Source organism: Xiphophorus maculatus, chromosome 13, assembly GCF_002775205.1.
Source record: "Xiphophorus maculatus strain JP 163 A chromosome 13, X_maculatus-5.0-male, whole genome shotgun sequence".
NCBI lineage: Eukaryota > Metazoa > Chordata > Actinopteri > Cyprinodontiformes > Poeciliidae > Xiphophorus > Xiphophorus maculatus.
This window is the reverse complement of record NC_036455.1, coordinates 26,927,191-26,946,949: the sequence shown is the minus strand read 5'-3', so window position 1 is coordinate 26,946,949 and position 19,759 is coordinate 26,927,191. Positions and strand designations below refer to the sequence as shown.

Genomic DNA, 19,759 nt, shown 5'->3' with positions numbered 1-19,759 from the left:
TGCACACACACACACACACATTTTCTCCTCCAGACCCTTTGAAGCGTCCTTTGCCTGGGAGGGGCTGCAGCGCTTGGGCCGATGTGTCGGCTGGCAGCACCTGACACAGATTTTTATCGGCCGCGCGGCGCGGAGAGAGGAGTGGCGCTCTGAGCTCAGTGTCGGCGGGGACAAGAGAGGAGAATGCTACGGCTGAATTTATACACCAATTCTTTTTCCCAGTCATACTGACCACTCAAAGTGCTTCACACTACAGACACAATTTTATACCAATACTCTGATTGGAAAGCAAGTTGGGATTAGGCGCCTTGCCCAGGGCACATCGACGTGACAGGAAGAAGCTGGAATCAAACCTACAACCATCCAGTCGCAAGGCAACTACTCTACCACCGAGCCACAGAAAGGAAGATGATATTAAACGGGCTGTTTATTGAGTTGGTGTCACTTTATTAGAATCTGATCACAGTGGGCTGCATGCAGCATTTCAAAGGAACATTGAGAGAAAAGGTTGGGTCAGGAAAGGTACAGCAGCAACACTGATAACTGCAGACCTGGGAGGATGGTGAAGTAAATCAATCAATCAATCAATCAAGTTTATTTGCATAGCTCATTTCAGTAACGAGGCAGTTCAAAGTGCTTTATATCATAAAACACAAAAATAAAATTAAAAAATCATAGAAACATCATACAGTCACCAATTGAGAAACCAGTAATAAACATACATTTTATCAAGTGCCATCATCAATAGACATCAAATACGTTGGTCAGTATAGTTTTGGTCATTTGTTATGGATCAACAGCAGCTCTAACCAGGTGGGTTTTTAGTCTAGATTTAAAGTTGTTTGGCAGTTTCCTGGAAGTTTGTTCCAGATTTGTGGTGGATAGAAGCTGAATGCTGCTTCTTCATGTTTGGTTCTGGTTCTGTGGAGGCAGATCGAACCAGAACCAGAAGTAAAAAGTTTGGTAAAGATTCACAGGCTGCTGGTTGGAGTCCTTTTGTTAATCGACTCCTAAACCAGAAACAACCTAAAAGTTGAGTTACAGTCTCACTTTTGAAAGTTTGTGTTGAGGTAGTTACCTCCTCTAAGCCTTCTTGGAAATCTTTAGGTTATCGTCAACAGAAAGAGGAGAGACACCAAGCCAGTCTGGCTGAAGGTTTTTGAAGCAACACCTCAGCAGATCCACATGATGATGCCCTCATGTCGGGTGTACATGTTTGTAATGTTTAGAATGTTTTGGAAGACTGAAATGTCTTGAAAATAAAATTTCATTTAACTGATATGATTATGCAACTTTATTTGTTGTAAGTTTGTTGATTATTCCTTCATTTAAAAAAGCATTTAATCTAGTTTCAGTCTGTGTTATATTCACCGTTATGAAGGTATTTTTGAATTGACCTTTATGTTGTACGGTGCCTTTAGATGACATGTCATGAATCGGTGCGGTATAAACAAGCCAAACTGAACTGAATTAAAACAAAGTGGACATAGAGGAAGATGACCAGGAAAAAAGTCATTACTTAAATGAAACACCTTCAAGCTCAGCCAAAATTTGCAGCTTCTCAAACAAGCCAACAAATCCTATTTGGAGAAAAATAACATTTTAGGTTCAGATTAGACAAAGATTGAAATCTTTTGCTACAACGTCAAGAAGGGTGTTTGGAAAGGCCAGGGTTCTGATTTCAAACTTGAGAGTATTGCACTAAGTGTCCGACATGGTGGTAGTAGCTACATCTTCAGGGTCCGTGTCACTTTACTGGTATTTACACGTTGCTCAAAGTTAGTGCAATGATGAGGAAATCCTCCGATGTCTTCAATGTCACCGTTAAACGTGGATGGAATTGGCTGTTCCAACAGGAGAAAGATCCCAAACTAGACCTGGATGAAATCAGGGAAACATGCTGAGTGGAATGGTCCCGGTCTCAATCACATCAAAACGTCATCAAGCATCCAGAAAAGCTGTGCCTGTAATAAGAAACTCATTCCTGTCTCTTTTGATGAAGCAGACAAACTTTGCTCCTGATCTGTGCGGATGCTCATGCTTCAATATCTGCTGCAGACGATTCAGCTTCACAGGAAACTTAAGGAGGTCTGTCTCTTTGCCTGCTGGGAGAACTTCCATCAACACAACACAGTAGACTGTACGAATCAGCTCACTCCACTGAGATCGCCTGTCCCTAGTCCTCCGGCTTCTCCAAACTTTCCAACATCCACACTAAAGGGAAGATAAATCATTACTTTAATTATCAGCTTGGCTGTTGGTGCCGGCGATGAGGACAGGAGAGTTGAGGATGGTGCGGTGCAGGCTGTCCTCATTGATCTCTTCAGGCCTCTAATCCATTAACTAGCTCTTGATTTATTGAGGTGGGCCTCAAAGTGCACCAAGGTTATGGAAGCAAACACCCACCACCACTCAATCCCCACCTTGAACACACTGGGTCAAATGGAATTGAGGTCAATTGACTCTTGTGCGAAACTCACGCTCCTACATCCACTGCCTCCTCATTACCAACAGTTTCAGGGAGAGGCCAGGAGGGTGGAACTAGAGGGGGGGATTACTAAGAAGACGGACCGCATTAAAAAATAAACTATCAGCTGTAATGAGGTGAGGAAAGGCTGCATGCAGCCGTGAGAATCTTACAAGCTCCACAATACCACTAATTATGCATCAGCACCGATGGAGGCATCAAACTGAGCTATTGATCACAGTGCAGCACTCAGGTAAATGGACCAGTAAATAACGGCACAAGCTAAACATGCAACCCAGAAATTACACCGCGATTGAAACGGCTTGTTGTACAACTCAGCAGTAAATCTGCCCTATTTAAACATGCATGTTGAGTGGGAGAATAGAAACTGAACTACACTGTAAACCACCATGAAGAATTAGACTGAGTCTGAAGCAGCTTGGTAAACATGTGGCAGCGCTAGTGAAAACACATGGAAATCATCAGACTAACGCTTCTCCTCTAGAGATGGAGATGTATTGAAAACCATCAAATGTGGATTGCCTGTTGACGATTTGCACAGGTATTTTTTTCAATGCAATATAAAAGGCTGTCAGCCGTTAGCAGTTAGCTGGTTACTTAAAACGCAAAGTAAACGACTATCTTTGTATTTGGGAATAATTTCAGATGTTTTCTTATGTTTCTTACGTTTTCAGTGTTTCATAATGATTCCTAATAATTGCAAAGCAATCATTGTCTGCTCAATTGTGTTGGTTTATCGATTTTTATCTTAAAGGAAGAAAGAAGAGAACTGAACGAATTAAAGGAACGGAAATAAAGAAAGAAAGATAGAAAGAAGGCAGAGAAGGAAAGAAAAGACAGAGCAAAAGAGAGCAACAAAAAGAAACGGAAAGAAAAGACAGATGGAAAGATTTTTTCCTTACAATTTTTGTAATTATGAAATAAATATTTTGACTTCTCGGCCATGTGTAGAGGACCACCTTACAGATCAAAATCACTCTGATTGACTTTCTTGTAGACAGGAAATCAGGAATGAGCCAACAACATCAAAAGCACTGCAGGCTTTAGAAAAGGAAGAAAATGTTACTGCTGATCAAAAACGACACAAACAGGCATATTTGTTAAAAAAGCACATTGATAAGAGTGTAAGGAAAGCATTTTGTGAGCTGTGGAGAGGTGAGTGTAACTTTTAAAAAAATGTTCATCCATAAACTTATGATGAAGAATTATTCAATGGACAGGAGCAAGTCGACCTCTCAGAGGCTCCAGCATAAAAAAACAAGAGGTAATTATATTCCCACATGGTTGATTTGGATAGCGTTCCCCTCATTTGAAAACAGCTGATTTGTTTGTACTAATATTATCTTTGTTGAATGTTAAAATTAGTTTCATGATCTGAAATATTTAAATGTGACAAGGGAGGCAAATACTTTTTTCACGGTTTTTCTAAATGTAATAATATAATTAGAGGCTTTTGCTTCTTTTTTGAGCATCACACTGAAGCCTTTTTTTTTTTTATCTGTGGACAAAATATGGTCCATATCTGCTGGCAAGCGGGCTGTTTGCTTGGATTTGAGAGAAAAATCTATAATTACCAGCAGGTTTTGTTGGCAGAGTTACATAAATGCATTGGCAGAAAAGAGGCAAATACTGGGTGCTGTGTGAAAGAAAATGGCATGATGGCCTCACAATTTGAAGACCTGAATCCACACACTACATATGGATTAGTAAGGATGAAAATATGCCAAAACGACAGGTGTGTTTTACTGAAATTTCAAGGCAGACGGGTGTTTATGGTTTGAAAGTGGTTGAGCTTAGAGAGTGACTGAGCAGAGCTGGTATTCCATCCATTAGCCTTTTCAATTTTTCCAAAGTCTGGCTGCAGGTGTGGGAGGTCCAGGAGGGATAAGCAGACATTATTTCCAAAGCAACATTGTATAACTTGTCAGGGGGGACAAGTTGTACTAGCCAGGTACATGGACTAGCCAGTCCAGGTACATGGTCTGGCTCTGCCACTGGTTCTCTGCCGGGTAAACCTGAAAAACCTCCAAACAGAATCATCCAGAAAACATTTTGATCTGATGCTCAAACCACCTCAACCTTTTGACCGAGTTCATCTGCTACAGGCAGAACCCAGACACCCTACAGAGTGAGTTCATTTCCAACTGAGGGTTCACAGTCATAATCCACACATCACTTTAAACTGAACCTTTGACTACAGACACATTACAATGCGCCTACAGTCAGCTGGTCACTCATTGAATTTAGCTGTCAACTTGTCAACATAACGCGCTAAATCTTAAATGTATACGTGAAAAATGAAAGAAAAATGGATGCAGTGTTTTGCTACTAAACTGTCAACATTATGACAACTAGAAAACAAACTTTTTCCTAAAACATATCAGCTCCTGATATGTCAGTGGGGCTGTTGTCAGTCCGTTACTGGGCAATGGGTCTGTGTGTAGCCTAGCCAACACAGAGCAAGAAAAAAAGAATATGAGTGGTTTTGAGTTATTCTCCAACAGTTTTTCTATGTTATTTTTCCCTTTGCTGTGGTGCACCGCACTAATTTAATGATACTTACATCTTCAGGTTTCATTTTGTTAATGGAATACTCCTATTTCTACTGCAGCAGCGCAGCTATGGATGGCAAGTAAAAGAAGAGTCTTTATGCCCTCCAGCAAAAAGACTCTTCTGCACAAAATTTCAGGATGTAAACAATAATTTGCAATGCATTTGTATGTTAGAACCTTAACCTTCAACACTGTTAGAAGGTTAAGTCTTAAGTCTTTTTAAGCCTCCAATGGGTTTTCTTCTAAAATTGACCCATATTTAGCTCCATCCATCTTCCCTTTAGCTCTTCCCTCCTTCCCTGTTCCTTCTGGAAACAAGCATCTTCCCAACATGATGCTGCTACCGTCGGGTTTTATGGAAGGTGATTTGCAAGGTTAGCTTTCCCAACACAGTGTTTTTGCTTGTTGTTTTGTAGCAAACTGGGAACAGAACATCTTCTTGCTCTATTTACGGAATGACTTTCTTCTTGCAACGCTTGATTTAAGTCAGAGTTTGTGTGGAGCATGTCTAATAGTTGTGCTTATCAACAGATTCACCCACCTGAGCTTTGAGTCTCTGTCGCTACTTCAAATGAACAATGAGCCTCTTGGCTGTTTCTGTGATGAATGCTCTCTTAGCCTGGCATGTTAGTCTAGGAGGACAGCCGTGTGTTGGTAGGTCTGAAGTTGTGCCATGCTCTTTTGTTTGTGTGGATGACAAACTGAACAGACTTCAACGACATTGACGAGAAACACTGTGGCATTTGAATGTCCTGCAGTATGCCGAATTTTGGCATCCCAAAATAAAATAATTGTGGAAAACGACGTAATATAGCACCTAAAGACATTTTAGACGCTAGATTACTTTGACTTCCAGGCAACCTTTCAACACAGTATAAAAAGAACCCTGACTCAATCGTCAGACATTAACAAAGCCCAATCCGATTTACGTTTGGGTTGGGTTTTCCATGTATTTGTCTAACCTGGTAATCGCTGGGCCAGAAGGTGCTGACGGCCAGCTCCACCTGGTGCCACTGTCGCCCCTGGGAGCCAGAGATATTCCACACGGCGCTGCCCTTGGGGCCGCCATTGACCCGGATGTAGACCTGCAGGGCCCCCGGGCTGTGGCCGTCACGGCTGTACAGGAAGTAGCTAAACTGTATGCAGTGGGTGTCGTTCTCACTCAGGGGGAGCAGGTACAGCTGCGCTCGCTGGCCCCCCAAATGCTGAGAGGAATTGACCATCATGAAGGACCCTGGAGGGAAAAACAGGAAGAGATTACCACTGACATCTTCAACTTACTGCAGCATGAGCCTTTAAAAGGAGATTTGAAAGTTTACAACACTAAAAAAACACTAAAAAAAGAGATGACCTTGCCAAGCAGCTTTAGCTAGGCATATTTCACATATAGCAGATATCAGAGCATTTGCAAGACAGAGCTAAACAAGCCAAAATATAGAAAGTAACAGGATCTAACTGGTTGGGCTTCGACTGGAACACTCCTAGGATAGAAATGTCATGTTAGTTTTCAGCCGCCGAAGATTGCCTGCCATCTTCCTATTTTTAAACCCCCGGAACAGAGCCCAAGTGCTAGAGCTGACAGGTTCAAGGATGCTTCTCAGAATATCTGTTAGTTCCTGTCAGGCTATTTGTTTGAATTTGGTGTGTCTGCACTGCTACCTGCTCTCCACCTTTGCCTCTATCACTTTCTGTCCTCAGAACTGCACCAGGGTGTCTAGATTGGACTTTCATCTCAGAATGAGGTTTGCAGATGTATCAGCGGCTTTCCTATTTCTGCAGCACAGCAGACTCGCCCTGGACAAGAAGGGAACCTGGCGTTAGATAGAGGAGAAATAAGTTGGTGCTTTCAAACTAATACTAAGCTGGAGCTGAGTTGGGAAGTTTTTATCTGCCAAAGTGTTGCTTATGTAAAACCTCAAACCTCCAAAGAGTTGCTTTTTTTTACATGAGAAAGTGCCATATGTGGAAGTTTAAGTGATCTCCAATACTGAATGAAAAAAAATTAATTTTATAGAATCTGTCTGTATTCAACAACTAGCAGGAGAAGTGTCTAAAGACGACGTGTTGGTCTAACACAACTCAAATTTTGGTCTTGTTATTAATAATAATAATAATAATAATAATAATAATAATAATAATAATAATAATAACAAGTCTATCAAACACTTAGCAATAATTATTCCCTCTCTGTTTATACTAAATTCAGTGTATGTGACATCATATGGAGTAGGGTGTGCTAGTTTCTCATGTAAAATAATTTTGCTGATATATTTTGTTTATGAAGTAAATCTAGAATAAATTTGGTGTTCACCTCCAATTAAATCAGTTTCATTTCCAGGGATTATCAGATATGTTGACGCATATAAACACAGTTAATATGTGGCGTTTCTTTAAAAAAACACCTGAATATTCCATGAGGTACGACTGACCGTGGCTCTGCTATTGAGTTTACTTTAAGAGCTGCTCAAATGTTGCACCAGTAGATGTGCTTGGATTACAAATGTGCACAAATCTTCGTCTATATTCGCTAATGTTGAAAAAACCCAATTGAGCAATTCTGGTGTTTCCATTAAATAAGAAATGAAATTAAAATCACACGTGAATATGTTTGTTAACGTGGTAAGTCATTGAAGTCATGGCAGTGACAGATGTAAACAGTTACATGAGATATATTCATAATTCATCATGGTGCTAGCGCTCATCATCTGTCAACCAATCAGAGGAGACGTTGGCGTATTATTCAGGCGTTGGAGCAACAAGCCCCGCCTACTTCGGAGCGGCTACATATGCAGCGTTTTGGAGAAAATGTAGTTGGTGATTTTACAGAAGAGTGATGGATTCATCATGTTGGACTGACACACAACTTTTCATGTACGGTGATGCTGTGAGAACTCTGGTGGAAAAAAACAACAAAAAAACAAATCAACAATCATCCTCCACTTCCTGTCTTCTTCATGGTTTTTGCAACGAGAATTTATTTTCATAATTTCAATTTGAATAATTTTATGGTCAATGGAAATGCAGCTAGTGACCCAGTAAGAGCACCACTTCATCTCATGCTACTCCATGCTGACACTCCATCCACACTGATCAAGATTCTCTCATTGACACGTTAAAGCGGCTCCAACGGAGGAGCGACCCACCCGCTCCCAGAACCTTCAGCTAATCTAACCTCTTCAAGGCACTCTTAGGTTGTGTTCAGATCATCCAATGTTCACGCTAACCGCAAATAAAATCTTACCCCAGCCGGTGTTGGCCTGCTGAGAGACACAGCCGGGCCAGACAGCAGGTATGGTGGGTAGTGTAGTTGCCTGAGGACCCCAGTTGAGGGAGAGTGCAATCACAATCTGGTCTCCGACCATTAATCATCCTGACACAGTTATTAGGGCCTAATGGCAGCCGAGGGAATACTTGAACCAGAGAGATGGCGATAATGCTTACATTCTGACATGCAGAATGAATATCAGAACCCCCCCCCATAAACACACAAACACTGAGGTCCCAGTCCAGCAGCCTTACCTGCACCACTGTAAGAGGTACAGTCCTCCTGGAGCTTGCCTCCTTCCCCTTATCCTTTCTCACCTTTCTTTGTTTTTTTCACTTTCATCACTTCTTTCTGAGAAGTTGGCTTGTTTGAACACAAAATGTGTTTGCTGTTTTCTAGTCAAAGCAATAGTTATAAAATATCTCCAAAAAAAACAATCTAATAGCAGGTGATGTGTCGAATCATTTCTCTCAAGGAAATGACTCAACACTCCTGAGTGTTTGGATTTCTGTTTGTGTGAATTTCATTTTCTCTTGTGGGTTATTAAGGTTCAAATAAAGTCTGGCAATATTCTGTTCATTTTATCTGTGTTTATTGTTTTTTAGGTGTTGCCAGATCAGTTTATTCCTTTGAGTTTAGTGCCTTAGATTTACTCTTGTGTTCTTCTTTTTGTGTATTTGAATTTTATTTCTTGGATCACTCTCTGGCATTTTCTCTTTTAGTTTATTTCTTCAGTCCCAGTTCAGTTCCTTCTCTGTTAATCAATCTGCTTCCCTGTTATTTACCCTCACCAGTAACTGAGCTCACCCAGTCATCACATTCACGTCACTCACCTGATTCTCCTACTTTGTAAGTTTCTGGTTCTTTTCCAGAAAGCGGCAGATTCTACTGTTCTATGACTGTTTCCACGTACTTTGTCAATCTCCACTCCTTTGTTGGTTTTTGTCAACGTCTCATTCAAATTCTGTAAATGTTTTCTCTTCATGACCATTTTTATTACACAAAGCAGTAGTGGCTGTCGATGCTGTGGATCCACTAAACCTGTCATGACATTTCCTGGACTAGAAGTGATTTTACGTTGTTGATCAGAAGATGGGGTGTTAAAAGCAAACCGTAATCTTTTCGCACTTTAAGGTTTGAGAGTGGCTGTTAAGGACTAAGTTGGACAGAAACTCAGTCATGCTTGCAAGTGTACTTATGTCAATGGGTTTTTATCAGAAAGGGCAGACATGCTGGTTAGTTGATGGAAGGATAGATGGTGCAAAATAGACTAAAACTTCAGTCCACTTTAATCCAACTCCAGTTCATTTGTCTGGAAAGACTGAGTGTTCGAGGAGGTTTGAAAGGAACTCTGGTCCACCTAAAGAACTCTGTCTGGTTTTGAGGAAAGTGAACTCTGGTGCGGTTTAAATTAATATTAGGATGCCAAAAGCCAAAAGCAGTCTCCGCATTCCCCAGAATGCCTTGCCAGCGCAAAATACAACCAAAGCAAATGTACTCGCACTCGTGTGAGAAATGGCTCGTGATCTTTTGCCAAAGACAAAGTAGAAAACCTCCAACTGCTAAAATCTGACACTACTCCATCTTTGTTCATATTTGCAAAGAAGGAAGTTGCGCTCAGTGTCTTCTTGTAAAGATACTGAGAAAACCTCTGAAGGTTTTCTTGGTGCAGGGGGGGTGCAGGTTTTTCAAATAGTTTGTTTTGGTTTGTGTAAAAGAGAACCACAGCAGCTGAAACTGGAAATGTTGCAATTTTTGGTCTCCAGTTGAACCAAGTCTAACAGACTATGAGGTGCGTAAACACCAGAAAAATTAAGAGAAAAGCTGAGGTTCACCTTCCAGAAGGAAACAACAGTAAATCTCCAACCTGTAGTACAGTGGCATGGTTTAGAAGCACAGCTATGTTTGAAATCTGAGTATTTGTGGCAGGACTTGAAAACTTGACTTCACAGTTTTGCAGTACATTGTTGCTAGCACATTAAAAATCACATCATGTGAATCCTTATGGAAGGGTCTGTAATACAACAAAGTGATAGTGGATATTAGGACTTGAGGGTTTTCTTCTATCAGCCCATACCTTCAGGGAAATAGGGAAAAAAATCAAGTTGGTCAAAATTAAAGTGATAAAGTGAAGTTCATGGACATTCTGGATATGAAGAGAAATAAAATGCATTTCACCCAGCCTCTCTGACCACAGTGTGCTGCCTCCCTCAGCTGAGCCATCCCTGCTCCCCAAAGCGTGGATGTGATGTCAACCTGCCTGAAATATCCTGTGATAACAAGCAGCTACTGTCCTTAGAGATCTTTCTGTACACTTGGACAACACTGACATTTTTTCTTTGCCTCACAAGCTTTGCAGGAGTAAAAGCGGAGCAGTCTATTGGCTTATAGGCCTCTGCAGCTGCTTTGATGTGCCAGGGCTCCTGGGGAGCGGTGTGCTTAAATTACTTTTTCTTCAGCTGCGAGAGCAGAAGCGACTTAGTCTTGGAGGGCAAGTCTCCAACTGTCCCTGTGAAAAACACTGCATGGAGATGAGTGGGAGTCGGGAGGAGGCATTCACAACACATTCACAATGCACCGCTATTCTTAACATATGCAAACATCTTTAATGAACTGTCTGGTAAATCCAGTGCTGGTGAAAGCGACGATCTGTGTGTGGGGCCACCCAGTGGTGGAGTGAGTGAACAACATCTCCCACCTTCCCGACTTAATCGCCACAATCCGATGGGCCAGATAAACACTTCCTGACTTCCTCACCAGTGGCAGGGGCCGTTTCTGCAAACCTCATTGACATTGTAGCTAAACAAATTATTCATCCAATCATATTGAGATTTGGAGCCAGAAGACAGACCATTTCCTGTCCTGTCATCTTAAAGGGGCAGTATTACATGGTTTCCTGTCACATAGTGCCATTTTATCGCACAATCAAGAGACTATGTTACCTTCATTGTTACCATTTTTATAAAAATGCTATTTATGTATATCAAATACGACAAGAAATTTGACTTCATGATTTACATCTTGAAATTGCGCCTCTGTCTCTTTCTGAAACTTCAGGAAGTCATCATAACATGGCTCCTCTATTAACCCTTTAGCAACATTTTTAACAGTGTTGCACTGAGAAGCAGCTCCTACAATGAGCTCAGCTATCAGTTCTACCAGGTGTTTGCTAATTGCTGCTGGCTAGTCCGAAGGAGCCGAGTGACAGAATCATGAGGGAGGCCTGCTTTGTGAGGCAGAAGTTGCAAGAAGGTCTAAGAAGAAGCTGCATTTCAAAGGTGGGGCTACGCCCAACCAGGTGTTTGGCATAGCTGAATGGTTGCCATAGAGATTTAAGTACTCAAGAAATAAGGCAACGCTCTAGGTATGTTTTTGATGAGCGAATAATATTATACTGTGATGCAAAGCTCAAAAAAGTAGATTTCACATACTGCCCCCTTAAAAAAGACATCTTGGATGTAAGCGATAGGACTTCTATATGAAAAAGGGCTAGAAAAGCAAAACTGCATTCATATTAAAATGCATGATTATGACTGATGCAGGCATATAAAAAAACAGAAAATTAAAATATGTAAAGCACATCTACGTATTTTACAAGGACATTTCTGTGTGCTACATGTAGACCCAAGGCTAATACTTCTAGGTCGTCCTAACGTCAATTCACAATACACCAAAGGAGCAAAGTTTGGATATTCTGTGTAAAAAAAGTCACAACATCTGCCCAGCGTAGGCTGGGTGTGTTCGTATGTCTGCCCGTTTTTCCAAGACAAATTGAACTTTCAATATTTGATATTGGTTCTTGACGTTGAGATAGCTTAAGAGGCTAAGGAGAAAAACCCAATCTGCTCCAATCTGGCTGACATGTTGGTAACGTCTCGTTAAACCTGACCAGAATTACAGATGTAGCACAAAAAACCCTTTTTCTGTCATAATTTCAGACTTAATTTATTTTGTGACAACAACTATTAATTAACATCTATGAATTAAACAGCCGGGGTTTTTTCTAGCGCTAACTGGAGAAATGGCTTGTGGTCTTTTACCAAAGACAAAACAGAAGCGGCTAAACCGATGCCACTCCATCTTCTTGTTCATATTTCATGAAGAAGGACGTTGCACTCAATGTCTTTTTCAGAGAAGGAAACGGTTTGTCAATAGACCGTCTGTATGAAGTGAAGCGTAGAACAAGGGGCTGGTTGTTACCAGGCTAAACTCCTCCTAAAGCCTACAGAATTGGGGCTTAACTCTAATTGTGTCTCCTTGATGGAAAAGATAGCTTCATGTGCCTTTCCAGTGTTTATGAAACATTATGCAACACGAATGAAAAAACAAAGTCTCACATTGAGATTTACAGCAGCTGAAGCGGAGAAGGACGGAAAAGAGAATTCCTCAAGGTTACCGAAAACAAAAATAAAATAAAATAATCTGTTCCCAGCTTGAGGTCAAAATGATTGATATAGTAATTAGAGAATGATATGAACCCATAAAGATATTGCTATCTCTGATAACCTTACTCAACACCCTTGAGGATAAACACATGAACAAAAGTGAATATTGTATTAGTAGATACACACTGGTGTGAAAACCAAAAAGAAAAAAAGAAAATGTACATGCCCGGTGCAGAGACATTCTCCATAAATCTATAAAAGCTGATAAGGCTCCATCTACTTCTCCCACGACCTCGCCAAGGTTGAGGGAACATGCATTAAGAGATTAGGGGATGGCCTGGGCACCCTGAATTCATATCAGAGCGCAGGGTGGAAGCCTGAGTTACAGGTCTGGCTGCTTTTATCACACTTACACTGGAGGTGGTGGTGGGGGGAGGGGTAATGAAGAGCAGCTCAAAGAGCGAAAAGAAGTGTGGGCAAGCAGAGAGAGGAAGAAACAAAATGGGAGAGATAGCGGGTGGCTTTTATGTTTGTAGTAGAGGCTGTCAGTTTTCCTTAGAACCCGTCCACTGCCATCGGTAACGCTTTGTAGGACTCTGGCTCCATATTCCACACGGTGACAACAACATCGCTTCTTTGAAAAGGCCAGGCAAAAAAAAAATGCTGCATTTTAATCACATTTTTTTTATCTGATATTTTCCACGCCCCGCTGCCTTCGACGCCATGAAAAGTCTGCTGTCAGTTGGCTCTGACGGGGACGCCATGCGTCTGATGAGACTGACCTCCGCTCCCCTCTGCTCCCAACTCCAGAATTTGTTCCACATTTTCAATTTGGGCTCTGAATCCCACAGAGTCGCCAACAGTAATTTCTTCTTTTTTTTCTCCATCTGATACTGTAACTCTGAGCAGGAACCACCTCGCCTGATATCGCACAGATACAAAGCGGTGGAGGTGATAGGGGAGTAGAGGGCTTTAGTGTAATCCTCCTGTTTGTTCCTTTTGTTATCTGGCTGCGAGGTGTGATTGGTTCACCTGGAGCTCGGCCTCGTTTAGCTCGTCAGAGATGTTACTCCGATCTTTGCCATTAACAAAGCGACAGATTTCCCACAACATCCAAACGGGAAGTCTTGAAAGCAGCCGCAGCAGCTGGTCGTCAATGAGACGCTGATGGACACTAAACATCCCGGGGAGAACACGACAGTCGGAGCTAATGAACTCCCCCGATGACGTTCTGGAATCTGGAGACTAACGGGAACAACGCAATCATTTGCTGTGTTTCTACACCATCGCCTCCTAGATGCGACAACATACTGGGTGAAATATGCTAGCCATATGGGCCGCACAAATATTCCATGCTTCTGTTCTGATCACTTAAACCCTTAAACTACTCACCAGTAAACGCTATTTCCTGTCTTATGGCCTCTTCAGCAGAGAGTATTCTGCCTTCAGAAACTATTTAACTATTTTGAAGTTATTATCCTTCAGAAAGTAGATAATTAACTGTAGCAATTAATTACATTTGTCTATTAAAAATCATTTCTGTCATAAATCTTTAAAAAATCTATTCTTACCCTTAACTGGGCTTATACTGGGCTGGATGAAATGGCTTAAAAATTTATCACGATATAAGTGTTTCATATCAGTCTATTGATAATTGTCGAGATCCATAATTATAGATCTTTTTTTTTAACTATCTGAAATACTGCCAAACTGGTGACATGACCTGTCCTGTTTTATCCAGTTTTTTCTTTTTAAGCAGTTATGAGTCACAGTGGAGAAACCTGAAACTGCTGCTGTGCAACTTACTCAGCAGGTATGGAGGAATTTTTCTGCCATAATCCAAGAGCACACATTTTTAGTGCGAAAACAGGATTTTATGTCTTTTTATTCTCAAAACTTTTAATACTTTTGCTTACATTTTCATTTTGAAAGCAGGACTTCATGTATTTCTTCTCAAAACTTGTAACCCTTGTACTCAAAACTTCTCCTCGCGCTCAGACTTAGTCTCTCCTCGGACTCTCTGCTTGCTTACCAAACAGAACTGCCTTTTGGGGCAGTCGCCTGGCAACCTCTCAGCCAATAGAATGAAAGTGTTGTACTGGGTGTGTTTGTTTCCTTCAAGCGGTTGTGCCTGTGTGGCTATTATCGATTGCAGCAACCTGCACCATCCATATCTATATTTAGATATCATGTCGTGACTATGTTGTCTTTGGTTGGGTGAACAAAATCCTGCCTAAGGTCAGTAGCTGTTAGCGATCAGTAGCGCACAGCTGGCAGATGTTTAGTGTACTATGGAGCAGAAAGCTGATGTCATTGTTTCTCCCTACATCCAGTGGGATGAAGGAGGAAGTTTGCTCCATCTCTTCCATCGATCATAATGGACCAGGATCATGTTGCAGACTCCAGTGGTTTTCTAACCAAAAGGCCAGAGATTTAAAGAGGAGAGGCAAAAACAACTAGGGTGGATTAGCAGAGCTATAAACTGATGGTTTCATTTTTCTTACTAAACATAAAGTATTTTTGAATTGAATCGATTCTTAGAAGCACAAAACTAACACTTAAACATGAACATTTCTATTGAAAACTGAACGATCAGAACCCAGGGGGATCAGACTCACTTGGTGGTCGTGTGTGTTTCTGTGTCAGTCACTCCATCATTCTCTCGTCATCTGACTGGCTCAGCACTATCCAGCTCACACAAGTGGCCCCGTCATAGTGTCATCTGATGCTGTCTCAGGGGTTCTGCCATGTCTCATTAGCTGGTTAAGAAAAATACATTCTGCACTTTTTACAAACCTTTATTAAGACCTTTAACTGGGGCTTAGAGACCTGGACCACAAAGAGATGACAACGCATTTACTCTAAAGCTGCACTATGTGACTTTAATACACAGTAAGTTTTTTTTTTTTTTTTTACATATTTATTGAAATGCATCTGATTAGCTTTCTAACTTCAATCAAGGTGAAAATTATATGATAGCTTTTTATTAGTGGAAATATTACCAATAACTTTAGGAAATATCTTTAAAAATGTGAACCCCTTTAATTATTGTTTGTTCTGTTATTTGTCTTTTTGACTACAGTAATATTTAGATGATGTTTTCATGGGCTTACTAGTAAATCTTTGCATAATTTGTCAATTTGTTTTACTTTTTGAGAAAAAAAAACAACTGTTCTTTACGCATTTACCTTTTTGTATTAACTGCCTGACCTGTCAGACCGGGCCCTCCACACAACCTAACTTCTGTTTTCCCCGTTTATGTCTGAGCGGAATATTGGGTTGCCAGGTGTTTACCAGCTAATTACAGGTTGTCTGTCTGCCAGCTATTAGGAGCTCAACAGGTAGCGAGTGGTGAGATTTCAAAGGTTTTCCAGTGAGAACAGCTCCCTGCTGGGCCTGGAAACAACGATATGATCAGAGCAAAGTCGCAATATGAGTCAGACAGCAGATCAGCAAGGAGTGAAAAGGTGAGATGATGGTTTACACAACATGACGAAGAGGACGTTTAAATTCAAGAAACAGTCTGCCTTTAATATGCAGGATCCTTTTCAATACACACTACTTTTACATTTGTAATTTTATGCAGTAAAATATTTAATAAATGTTTGCATCCACATTAAAAGGTGGTTGTTTTGTAAGCAGAGAAGGGAAAAACTGTTTTAAGTGAGAAAAACACCACCTTGTTAAAAGTAGGACACCTGTTTTAGACATGAAATAAAATACATTGATTGAGGTAGATTTTCTTAGTGAGAAGAAGAACAGCCACCGTTACCTCAGTGGTGAGATGCGTCCTGTAGCGCTCTACCAGTGTTTTCACACCTGTTAGTCCGGTAGACTTGATATTTTCCAGGGACCAAAGTTCCAACATTTGTTCCATTTCCAGCTGCTGTGGTTCTCTTTCACACTGCACTGAGGCAAATGAACCTGTTTCTGCCCTCGCCTGTGGGGGCGCTGCACCAAGACCCTCTGAAGAAAACACTGAGACAACTTCCTCCTTCTCAAAATGTAAACAAGAATTTAGCGGTTGGAGGATTTCTTTTTGTTTTTGGTAAAAGACCACGAGCCATTTGTCCCTCTATTACTAGATTCATGTGTTTGTTTTGGTTGTATTTACCCAGAATGCCCTGCGCTATAGTCGGCTTCCTGCTTTTGGAGCTGTCTCTGGTAAGCTTAGCATTCACATTCGCATTCAAACCGCACCAGAGTTCACTTCAACTGAACCCAGACCGAGGTTTGTAGGCAGACAAGAGTTTGCATCAGAATTCCGTTACCCATTCAGGCCAGGAGTGTCAAACTCCAGCCCTCAAGGGCCACTGCCCTGCAGATTTTAGATGTGCCACAGGTACAAAACACTGGAATCAAATGGCTTAATTACCTCCTCCTTGTGTAGATCAGTTCTCCAGAGCCTTAATGACCTAATTATTCTATTCAGGTGGTGCAGCAGAGTCACATCTAAAAGTTGCAGGACAGCGACCCTCAAGGACTGGAGTTTGAGACCTGTGTTCGAGACAAACGGACTGGAGTTCAACTAAAGCAGACCAAACAGGGCTGGTGTGAATGAACCCTAGAGTGATTTTAAAAGTCTTTTTTAACCTGAAAAAATGACCTGCAAGCCAGCAAAGATCTAGTCACACACAGACAGCAAGTTAGAGCACATCATGGTAAAAGCTCAAAAAACAACAACATATCATATCATTAAAGAAAACCTGGATCAGCCAAATTATTCACAAGGCATATGACAGAGTGGAAAGCTGTGAAAACAAAAAATAAACTGTGAACTTAAAAAAAAAAAAACTCTGCTCACGCAAATGGTGGGTGTATTCTGCCTTGATTAGTGTACCTGATCTAAATAGTATAATCCTACTCTGATATTTTAAGTAACTGGTATTTTGCTGCCCTGTCCTGATTCCAGGTCCAAACAAAACTTAGAATCTGGGTTGGGTTCAGTTAGTCTACCTTTAGTAGACTAAAGGTCTACTGGACCTTTAGTGTCCAGTAGAGACACTAAAGGTCAGAGTGTCTCTACTGGTCCATCTGAATATAGAAATATGTATGCACATATACCAATCCTGTCGAAACCAGCTACATGTACATTTGAATATCCAATGAATTCTCAAGGATTTGCACAAAAAAGAACCAACTAAAGAAATTCCTTTTTTCTTAACCATTCATTTTCTACTGTCCACAAATGACCCACTGAGCCTCTGAATAGCCAAGAAGAGAGAATTTGTAAAGTCCTCAATCAGCATTCAACTTTCATTCCAAATGGACTCTTTCATGACTGAATCCTCAATACTGGTCCCGCTCCTACATTGGGCTGCCTTTGTTCCCACTGCTCTGAAACAAGAATTATAGTAGTATGGAATGATTGTGGCGCTCAGGAATCAACAAAAGGAGAGGCTCAATGAGCTTTGACAAGGTAAATGTTGCCAAGTACTCCCAACTATCAGTCATTTCGTCCATTAAGCCAGAACAAATGATCTTTCTCTGGGAGATGTGCAACCTACTGCAGCCTGAAAAGAAAAAAAAAATCAGTACTGAAGGAGAGGAAGCTAAAAGGAAATTGGGGTCATTTTGTGTTCTCAAAGCTCAAACAGTGTTCACGAATGAAAGAAAGGAAACAGGTTTCTGATGAAGGAAAGAGGATTTTTTTTTTCATACACCGGGTTAGGAAAAAACACTGCAACTTGAGATCAAGGTCAAGAGAGTTTTGGGTTTTCTGTTATAGTTAGTTTTATTTCGTTGTGACTTTTAATCAGTCTAATTCTGTTAGTTTTAGTAAGTCTTTGCTAGTTTTTAGCAAAATTAGTGTTAGCTCATTTTTATTAGATGTTATTAGTTAAATATTGTTTGGCTTAGTTCAAAAAGGTTCAAGTATTGTATTGTGATTATGTATACATAGATTGGATAATGGATACTCAACAGAAGATACCATTTTCAAAATATGTATTCTGTTATTGTTGAACAATCAAATGACTCTGGAGTTTTATCCCAACTTTTTCAGTCACCACTTACATAAACTGCTTGTGTGGGGAGAAAAAATTCACATCAGTTTGAAAGGCTAATAAATAGCTTCATAAACACAAAAACGAAGGATATTATATCCATGATTTCAGTATAATTTTGTGTCATAAACACGCAATATAGTTGGAGTTAATTATAGATTACGTTTATTTTATTTCAGTTAACAAAAATGTTTTCTCCTTTTCAGTCTGTGTTATTTCGTTAGTTTTAGCTAACTATATAACTTCACTTGAGATGCACCGTTCCCACTACGTTCTTTAGCCTCACTGTGGTTGGGGGTCTGAGCCCCCAGAAACACTCTGAATTTGACTCTCCAGCCTTCCAGCTCAGCTTGAGCTTCAGCCAACCGACATAAGAGGATGAAAGCAGACTCAGTATGAAGGCTAATCTTCTCAGTGTCAGAAATCAATACTGAATTAGCTGCCACCCAAGGACAATGTGTGGGCTGGGTATGCTTGCTTTGTGCGGTGCTGCTGCTGTGGGGCGTGGCGGTGCATCCTGCCTGGCCCCTGGCCCCCGGCCCCCGGCCCCCGCCCGGCCACTCCGGCTAACTCCTGTCATCTGCTGCTTGTTTTGCTCTGTGGAAGAATTCCTCTCTCTGCCCCATTTCCACTAAGATTCTCTGGTCATGTCATAAACTGCGTGCCGTTTTCCCGAGCCCCACTCCTTTGTTTTATTCTCAGCTCCTGCAGTAAATCAGAGCTCACAGCGGGGACGCCACGGGCCCCCAGATATAGCCAGTGGATGCTCTGAGATGGGGACAAACCGCTAACAGAGATGATGCTCATACAACACATAAACATTTGAAATTTAATGATTTTAAAAATAATCAGTACTGAATTTGTTTACATTCAAATGTATCTAATGTGCTACGTGTTACATAAAATAACAATGCCTGATATTATTTTTAGGACACTCAAAGATACTTTACAAGACACAAATAAATAAATAAATAATAAAATGTAAATATATATACACACATATAAGAAGTAGGTAAAGATTGAAAAGGAGGTTATAGTTGGTAGTGGCAGATTATTGATTTAAA

General features: G+C 40.8%; 1 protein-coding gene across 4 annotated transcripts in view; it reads right to left on the bottom strand.

Annotated features, from left to right (window-relative positions):
* The window catches only part of LOC102217812 (receptor-type tyrosine-protein phosphatase U-like), a 184,622-nt gene that overhangs the window by 90,045 nt on the left and 74,818 nt on the right, over positions 1-19,759 (bottom strand). For all 4 annotated transcript variants that reach the window (XM_023344775.1, XM_023344776.1, XM_023344777.1 and 1 more), the window contains exon 3: positions 6,003-6,274. In XM_023344775.1, the coding sequence (XP_023200543.1) occupies positions 6,003-6,274 (272 nt within the window). The remainder of the gene's footprint in view (positions 1-6,002; positions 6,275-19,759) is intronic.